We start from the raw sequence: 10,101 nt of genomic DNA, 5'->3' as shown, positions 1-10,101 counted from the left end.
GGATAGCTGGCCAATCAGAGCACACCTCGCTTTTCAGACCGATGAGCTTTGCAAAAATTTACGCGTTTCAGAAAAGCGGGGCATAGAGTAGAAACAATATACAGTATGTGGAAAATAATGTGTTTTTTGAAACTTAAACCTTAATTTCATTACACCAAATACACAAAATAATGTTCTTTTTAGCAGCATCATATGACCCCTTTAAACACCCAAAGAACTGCAGCAGAGAGTGTCAGCAGGCCAGGTTACTGGATGTTTTCCTGTGCAGGAACCAGTAGAGGGGGTTTTGGATACATGTTGGTGTCCAAGCCTTAGGCCCAGTCCACACGGAGACACGTTTAGCTGTATACGCATAAATGTTGTATCATATAGGCGTTTCATCCACACGGATACGGCGTTTTGGGAGAGTGAAACCGATATTTTTTTAAACCGGGTGCCAGAGTGGATAAATCTGAAAACGCCACCCTTGCGTTTTCGTGTGGACAGCGAATCCGTATATTTTCTGAAACGATGACGTCATCAGCCCACGTCTCGCCCCTAGTCAGACACCGCTACGTCACGTAACAGCAACAAAAACATGAACAAACACTGAACGATTGTCTTTTTATTAACTAACATTAACACTGATTAATAAATGTATTGTTCCATGTTCGTTTGTATACCGCGCGCAAGGTTTATGCGCATAGTCCAAGTCTTTTTCTCTGTTTTTAGTGCATCTCTGTGGCAGAATTACAATGCCACATACTGGTCTGGCATGTATACTACATCGTTTTGTGTCGGTTTTTTGGTTTCGTGTGGACGCAGATATTTATTGAGACGAGGGAAAAAAAAAGATCGGATAGGGAAAGCTCTGGCTTCGTGTGGACGTAGCCTTAAACTCAAGAACCTTAACCAAGAATATTGTGGAGATTTGATGGTTTACACTGTGAACTGGATCTAGCAATTCAAAACACGCAAGTGTAGCCCACAAAATGGATATCCCAGAGGTTTCCATATCCTAATTTTCAAGACCAGTTTCACTGGAAGCCTAGTTCATACATGCAGATGTGGAATTGAGGTTTCCATGTTTTGATGTTTCTTGCATTTTCTTTTTCTGTACTCCAAGGGCTATAAACTATGACCTAAAATGGCCAAACACAAGTAAATGAGGCATGAAATGTGCAGCATGTTAAAAACTTCACTGGTGCGGATTGCTTCCAGTTGTTCTGACATCACAAGAGACAATTAGATTAGAAATTGACAAATGGGGATTTGGCATCTGGGTTTAAGGCAATGAAAACTTTCAAGTGGACTGCATGCTTGATCTCATCCTTGACTGCCACAGATCAATCAGCACTAGGCGGATTTGAAGTGACATTGCAGTATTCATGTCCATTCTTCTGGAAACTTTATGTTAAATGCAAGAAGCTTGCATGTCTGATAAACTCATAACATAGATGCCAAAATCTCTTATTATCTATATATTTGAAAAATCATGAGACACTGAAGACTGGAGTAATGATGCTGAAAATTCAGCTTTGCCATCACAGAAACAAAAGTTTATGTAACACAATACATTAAAATAGAAAACTCCTTTTTAAAACTCCTGTTTAACTCCTTTTCTCCTTAAACAGCCTAGATTTAGGCAAACAAACTTACTTGAATTGTTTATTGTGATTATTATAAATCTAACTACTGATTGAACACATATTGGGATTACCATTTTCATATTGTCTAATAAAATCTCTTCAACTGTAACAAATTCACCTTAACACATGGCCTGTGTAGTGTCTTATAGCTTTATTATGAATCAGTGAGTGTTTCCTAACAGATATAATACTTAAAAAAGGATTTCCAAAAACTATTGTATCTACTTGGAATGGATGTATTGTAGATCAACAGAGATACTACTCAATTGAAATCCTGACTGCTTTACTCTTTGATGCTAAGACAAATCTAATAGCAAATATAAGATGGCACAATAACATCAATAAAAGACACATCACTGTCAACCAAGCACAGACATTAACATAAATGTCAATATATTAACAGCAGTCAATCAAAATTAGCGGTCTCAAGACAGTTGCTCGTGGAGCCACTGGTTTTGGCTGTCCTCTGTGATGCGGACATCTATCCCTCAGTGAGCCATTAGCCATGGGCCTGTGACTGGCAAATATTCCGCCTCATTCCTCACTGTCCTAATCACCCTACCCAGAATCCTCCTCAAAGGACAAACTTCCCTGATGCAAAACTCTAGTCATCCAAGACCTTACAGCAAAGAGTGATTTCACTTTACCAGCAGCACTTTGGATGTAAAGGGCATGTACTATATATATATATTTTTTTTTTTCCTATATATGTCATATATTATAATACTGTACATCCCCTTTAGAGTCAGTTTGCTTCGGGTAAAGTAAAATAATAATCATAATAAGCTTAAATTATTATTATTAGCTTATATTTATGTAATGTATTTTTTGTTATATATTTATTTCTTATATATGCCCATACAATTATAATACAATTCATGCCCTTTACAGCCAGCTTATTCATGGTAAAGTGAAATAATAATAATAATAATAATAATTATTATTATTATTATTAATAACAACAACAACAACAACTTCACAGTAAAGATGAGTCTTCTATTCATAATTTACAGAAAGTGGTAATTTCTTTCCTGTTAAGACTGAAGAGGTGATGCTTAACAACTGATCCCAGCAACAGTGTGCACTGAAGGAATTAACAAAAAGGAATAGAGTAGAGAGCTCCTGTAATTCTGTGTTCCCCTGCAAAGTGAGCCTAATGACCAGAGACTGGACGACTGGTGGCAGAGAGCCAGCCTGAGGGGAGAAGGGTGGTCACTGCCGCTGTCTTCAACATTAAGAACTGACAGCGCTGTCCAATCAGTCTGTAGCCATAGCTCAGTATCAAGATCACTGTCCAGACAGTCAGGAACACTACAGGCTCCCTCGTTAAGCAAGATACATGTCATTTTGTCCTTCAGGGGTGAGAGGCAAAGTCAGGGCCAAACAGCAGCAATGACTGGAGTCAGAGCAGCACCTTCTAAACATGTTCCTTAGAAGGGAGACAATATATAATACAGAATGGACAAATCACACTCACTAAATAGGAGTGCAATGGCTCCAAACTCAACATTTTATGAACAAATATCAATTCTGTATGGCACAGAATACGTAATGAACCCCTAAACCAAATCTGCACAACATAGCTATGACAAATCCATGACCAAAGCGCCAATGGTTTCTTCCAGCAGCATAAAGATGCCATGCCAACCAAGGTCAACTTTTATTGGGTCATTTTGGATTTGGTTCATGTTAGAGGCCCTTTGAGCATGTATTAGTCATGAGAAGTAAAAATACAGTGTACACACACCAATACTGATAAAACACACATACAGTCCGACATTGTATTCCAGGAATCTCCCACCTCCCAGTTCAAAGCTAATTATCTGTACCTTTACTCATAATTCAAATCCGTTTAAATCATTGTAGCGGTCTAGAAGGATAAAAGAACCAGGCGGTAAAGAGTGCTGGGCCAGAGGAGGGCGCAACACAGTGGGGTTTCAGAGGAGAGGCTCAAAGCATGGTGTAAATCTCACAGCTAACATACTGGAGCAGACTCAACTAGAGCACACAACCACAAAGTTCAAAGAGAGGGCAACTCTTCATCACACATGTGAGCTGGTCAATGTACAGCACAGGTAATGTGCAAACAATCCCGATAGAGACTAATTAAAAATAAGACCTACACCATATATACACACATTTAACACATTCAAATTGATTTAAATATGGAAAATGTGACAGCATTAACAAACTAGTTAATGCTGTGTGTGTGTGTGTGTGTGTAGTGTGTGTGTGTTTGTATGTATACACATCTTGCGTGTTATGTTCGGCTCCATGTGAGTGTGAATTACAATAACAAATACCAGTTTGCAATATCAAACAGCAAAACAGATTGTTTTTGTAGAGCTGAAATAAGCCTTACACATCCAAGTGCATCAGTTCTTATGTTAAAAATGAGGTGGATACACTAATGTATTACTTACAGTAACTCTACGCTCTTGCACACAAGTAAATTTCTGTGTGAAGACAATATTTTCCTATTTCTTAAAAAAACAAAAAACAATCAAGGCCTCAGCCAAAAAAAGGCATTATTATAGAAATAACCAAAAGAAAATGTCAAGAGGTAAGTGTTTAACCCGGCCTTTCGCAAGGAACAATGCCACCAATTTAACAGGCAAGAATCCCCCTTCATTTAAAGGAAGAGCACCAGGTCGTTGAATGCGGTCACATTACCGCATACAGTCTGCCAGCACTGCCTGTCAATCCTCTGGAGCAGACAGGCGAAAGAAAGGAAAGGAGTCGGCTAGCGGGAACGTCGGGACAGAAGGAGGGAGCGAGTGATGGTAGATGGAGGCAACAGATGATGTTTTATGCCTGAACAAGCTGAAGAGTGGGAAGACAGATAGCAGACAGTGCAAATGAAGCTGCTGGTTTAATTGACTATGTACAAAGTGCACTGTGGAGATGAACTTTCAAAGGGAATGATGTGCTGGAAAAACAAACACTCGCATATTTCCAAACACACATATACCTAAAACATATCTACACTACCACTCAAAAGTTGGGGATCAGTTTTTCAGCAAGGACACATTAAATTGTTTAAAAAAATACATTTACGGGTACAATGTTACAAAAGATGTTCTTTTGAAGTTCAAAAAATCTTTTTTTTTAAAAGTATCACAGTTTCGAATAAAAATGAAGCAGCACAACCATCAACACCATTGATACTTATAAAAATGTTTCTTGAGCTGCAAGTCAGCATAGAATAACTTCTGAAGGATCATGTTACACTGAAGACTGGAGTAATTACTGTTAAAAAAATCAGCAATATATTAAATTTTAAAATATATTAAAATAGAAAACAATTATTTAAAATGCAATAATATTTCACAATATTTCTGTTTTTTTTTTTGTTTTTTTTTTTCAAATAAATGCAGTCTAGATGAACATAAGAGATTTATTTTAAAAACATTACAAAGTCTAAAATGCTGGTACTTAAAAGCCCAAACTTTTAAATGGTAGTGTACAATGCACAAAAGTCAGTCAGATCTATGTATGTTTACAAGTGTACAATGGAATTATTCAGTAAGAGTTCAGTAAGAGGCAAGTACCAAAAAAAAAGGAAACTTCAAAAGTCAGACAAACTGTGAAAAACTGGCATAAAAATTATTTGAATATTTCATTATTTTTAATACATTTTTTTTTATAAGTGGACATTAAGGTAAAATATGAATAGAAATTAAAATAAAATGTATATTAAAATAGGCATATATTGTATGTCTCTTTTAACTAACTACTTTCATATGATACTGTACAGTGTACACCACCAGACTCTGATTTTGTAAAATATGAAATAATGCTTTCATACAAATGTAACCACTTGATATTCTTTCTTTGCGGAGTGTCTGAGCATTTCACACAACTAAAGATACTAGATCAATTTCTCCACTTAAGGGAACATTTAAGTATGCAATTTTATAAGTGTAATTTATTTCAACTAGCACCCTGCTTCTACAAATACTTGGCTGTGACTACCATGACAGAAAACAAACTGTCTGGCACACCCTGGCATGGCAGTCGATGTTGCACTGCCAATGTGGAGATCTCAAATCTTCCACTTTCATTTTAGAATGGAGGTTGAAATGGATCCACTTGTGGAACGCCTTGGATGTCAATTTTGACACATCATGCTTTGCTGAGAACTACTGAGGCAGACCTGGCAACCAATCTGAGCTGCGCTGAGGGATGCGGAGAGCTGTAATGAAAACCGCCATCAGTGTACGCCATAAACGGCCACTTCAGAGCGGTTCTGGGCAGCTCTCCAGTCAGAACCAAAAGTCAACAAACACGAGTCTAGCAAGATGGAGAGAGAGACAATCCCAGATCTAGTCTTTATTTGGGTTGGATGAGAACACTTTGGACTGGTTTGGTTTGAAGGACGGTGAGAAATATTTGTTTTTAATTAGAGACAGTCAAACAAGGTCCAGATACCATTTAAAAACATTTTTAACACATTCCAGACCGAAACCATTTCCTTTGCTCCTTTTCTGCGTACCTTGCTTCACAGTTGCTATTTTCTCTCTTAGTTGAGTTTATTGATAAAACTTTCCAATTTCAATCTGCAATTGCAATAAGACTGTACAGGAGCCTGATGTGACCTCAAACAAATGCAGGTTTCATCTCTACACCAAAGCTAATAACTGCTGAGCTACTCTCAGAAGAACAACATCTGCTGTACTGCTCACTCATCTGCTCTGTATTTAAAAAAGGAAAATGTCATACCAATAGGACACATCAAGGGGCTTGAAGAAGCGTTGTTTAATTAGGTCTGTAAAGAAGGCCTCAGTCTCCCTGCATGCTTTGCCATTTCCTATGACAATAGTTTGACAGCTGTTAAAAAAATTTTTTAAAGTTACTCAAATATATACACAATACAGGTCAAAAAATTGCAATAATTAAGATTTTTTAAAAGAGCTTTATAAAGATGTCTCTTATGCTCACCAAGGCTGCATTTATTTCAATAATAACAAATAAAAAACAGTAAAAACAATACTGTGAAATATTAAAACGTAAAAAAAAAAAAAGTAGATTTCTATTTAAATATAATTTAAAATTTAATGTATTCTTGTGATGGCAAAGCTGAATTTTCAGGAGCCATTACTTCAGTCTTCAGTGTCACATGATCCTACAGAAATCATTCTAATTGGATGATTTGACGCTCATTTATTATATTAAAAATGGTTCTTATTATTATCAATGTTGAAAAGATTAAGCATTTTTGTGGAAACGCTACATTTTTCAGGATTCATTGATGAATAGAGAGTTCATAGGAACAGCATTTATTTGACATAGAAATCTTTCGTAAAATTATAAATATCTTTACTGGCACTTTTGATCAATTTAGTGTGTCCTTGCTAAATAAAAGTATTATTATAATTTTTTTTTTCTTACCTCAAATGTTTGAATGGTAGTGTATCCCCAAAAATATTAATCAGCACAAACATTGATAGCTGAAGCAGCTCAAAATTCAGGTTTGCCATCACAGGAATAAATTACATTTTACAATACACTCAAATGGAAAACAGTTCTTTTAAACTGTAATAATATTTCACAATATTACTGTTTTTATTGTATTTTAATAAAAAAAAAGAAAAGATGCAGCCTTAATGAGCATTAAAAACTGTTATCATTATGATTGCAATACCTGTGTTTGAACATAAGATGGCGCAGGTTTTCTGCTTCTTTGTGTTTAGCAGGACCATGGAGATACGCCACATCTGTGTGCAGAATCTGACCTGAGGAAAGAAAAAAGGAAGAAGATATGTCAGGACAGCAGAGGACGTATGTGACTAGATTTTATGTGGACATCAACTTAACAATATGTTATCATCATGAAGGTACTGCAGACTCCCATTTTTTTCCTCTCTAATTTTTCTGCACTCATCGCCTCCACCTTGTTCCCCTCTCCTCTCAGACAATACGGCTGCCATTTTCTGTCAGACTGAGAGAGGTACTCTAATAGCAAAAGACACCTCAAGAGCCCGGCAGGTCATGTGACTCCACACCCACAGACCTGTCACAGTCAAGCTGGGTCTGCATGTGGTGCTGCTGCGGGGCAGAGGGCAAAACATGGCAATGCCACCTGACACACACCCGCAAGGCCGATCAGTCGCCTGGACGCAGGGCACACACAGGGCACAGCGTGCCGCTCCTCCCACCGAGAGGGCACAATGGGCATTCTCATCACACCTGCCAATCAGATACTCTACTTCATCAAAATATGCTACACTAAACTAAAAATAATTACAGTTCATTAAGAGTCAAAAGTTCATTAGAGACATATTATGCCCCTTTTTACAATATGTAATATAAGTCTCTGGTGTCCCCAGAATGTGTCTGTGAAGTTTCACCTCAAAATACTCAACAGATCATTTATTATAGCATTTTGACGGTTCTGGGCAGCTCTCCAGTCAGAACCAAAAGTCAACAAACACGAGTCTAGCTAGATGGAGAGAGAGACAATCCCAGATCTAGTCTTTATTTGGGTTGGATGAGAACACATCGGACTGGTTTGGTTTGAAGGACGGTGAGAAATATTTGTTTTTAATTAGAGACAGTCAAACAAGGTCCAGATACCATTTAAAACCCGCAAGAGTAACACATTCCAGACCGGCACCATTTCCTTTGCTCCTTTTCTGCGTACCTTGCTTGACAGTTGCTATTTTCACTCTTAGTGGAGTTTATTGATAAAACATTTTCAAATTTCAAGTTGCAATTGCACTAAGACTGTACAGGAGCTTGATGTGACCTCAAACAAATGCAGTTTTCATCTCTACACCAAAGCCAATAACTGCTCAGCAACTCTCAGAAGAACAACATCTGCTGTACTGCTCACTGCTCTGCTCTGTAATTTAAAAAAGGGAAATGTCATACCAGTAGGACACATCGAGGGGCTTGAAGAAGCGTTGTTTAATTAGGTCTGTAAAGAAGGCCTCAGTCTCCCTGCATGCTTTGCCATTTCCTATTACAATTGTTTGGCAGCTGTGGGGGAAAAAAATTAAGTTACTCAAATATATACACACTATAGGTAAAAAGTTTGAAATATTTAAGATGTTTAAAGAGCTTTTTAAAGAAGTATCTTATGCTCACCAAGGCTGCATTTATTTCAACGGAAAAAAACAAACAAACAAACAGTAAAAACAGTAACATTGTAGAATATTATTACAATGTAAAATAACTGTTTTACACTTTAAATATATTTTAAAATGTAATTTATTCCTGTGATGGCAAAGCAGAAATATCAGGAACCGTTACTCCATTCTTCAGTGCTTTTTCAGGATTCAGCATTTATTTGAAATAGAAAACTTTTGTAACATTATGAATGTCTTTACTGTTACTTTTGATAAATTTGGCTAAATAAATGTATTATTTCATTATTTTTTTTAAACGTTCTTACCCCAAACTTTTGAATCGTATCCCCAAAAATATTAAGAAGCAAAAAATACTGGTAGCTAAAACAGCTGAAATTTAGTTTTGCCATCACAAGAATAAATTACAATTTTAAATATATTAAAATATAAAAGAGCTATTTTAAATTGTAATAATATTTCACAATATTGCTGTTTTTACTGTATTTTGATTCAATAAATGCAGCCTTAAGCATAAAAAACAGTTATCGTTGTGGTTGCAATACCTGTGTTTGAACATAAGATGGCGCAGGTTTTCTGCTTCTTTGTGTTTAGCAGGACACGCCACATCCGCCACATCTGTGTGCAGAATCTGACCTGAGGAAAGAAAAAAGGAAGAAGATATGTCAGGGACGTATGTGATACTGTGGACCCCCATTTTTTTCCTCTTTGATTTTTCTGCACTCATCACCTTGTTCCCCTCTCCTCTTAGACAATACGGCTGCCGTTTTCTGTCAGCCTGAGAGAGGCAGTCTAATTGCAATAGACACCTCAAGAGCCCGGCAGGTCATGTGACTCCACACCCACAGACCTGTCACAGTCAAGCTGGGTCTGCATTGCTGCGGGGTGCGGGGCAGAGGGCAAAACATGGCAATGCCACCTGACACACACCCGCAAGGCCGATCAGGACGCAGGGCGCAGGGCACACACAGGGCACAGCGTGCCGCTCCTCCCACCGAGAGGCCACAACGGGCATTCTCATCACACCTGTCAATCAGACACTCTCTTTCATCAACTTTAAAAATATAGAAACTAAAAATACATATTATGCCCCTTTTTACAATATGTAATATAAGTCTCTGGTGTCCCCAGAATGTGTCTGTGAAGTTTCACCTCAAAATACTCAACAGATCATTTATTATAGCATTTTGAAAATGCCTATTTTGAGTGGAAGCAGAAACACGCCTTTTTTTTGGGCCTGTGTCTTTAAATGCAAATTAGCTGCGGCTCCCCACCCTCTTTTCCAGAATAGAGCTGCGCCATTACAGCTGGTATCTGCTAAAAACATCTGTTTTGGTTCTGATTATCATGTTTATCGCGCTGAAATCATGCGTTTTAAACCATAT

The 10,101-nt window shown here is 37.5% G+C and overlaps 1 protein-coding gene across 1 annotated transcript in view; it reads right to left on the bottom strand.

The window, feature by feature from the left end:
* Nucleotides 1-10,101, bottom strand: part of LOC107698739 (S1 RNA-binding domain-containing protein 1-like) — a 62,944-nt gene that overhangs the window by 32,323 nt on the left and 20,520 nt on the right. The window contains exons 13-14 of the mRNA XM_016499839.1: nucleotides 7,273-7,363; nucleotides 6,351-6,458 (exon numbers count right to left, since the gene is read on the bottom strand). Of these exons, the coding sequence (XP_016355325.1) occupies nucleotides 6,351-6,458; nucleotides 7,273-7,363 (199 nt within the window). The remainder of the gene's footprint in view (nucleotides 1-6,350; nucleotides 6,459-7,272; nucleotides 7,364-10,101) is intronic.

This window comes from Sinocyclocheilus anshuiensis, unplaced genomic scaffold, assembly GCF_001515605.1.
Source record: "Sinocyclocheilus anshuiensis isolate Anshui unplaced genomic scaffold, SAMN03320099.WGS_v1.1 scaffold1015, whole genome shotgun sequence".
NCBI lineage: Eukaryota > Metazoa > Chordata > Actinopteri > Cypriniformes > Cyprinidae > Sinocyclocheilus > Sinocyclocheilus anshuiensis.
The sequence above is the reverse complement of the archived record's forward strand: the minus strand, read 5'-3'. Positions and strand labels throughout refer to the sequence as shown.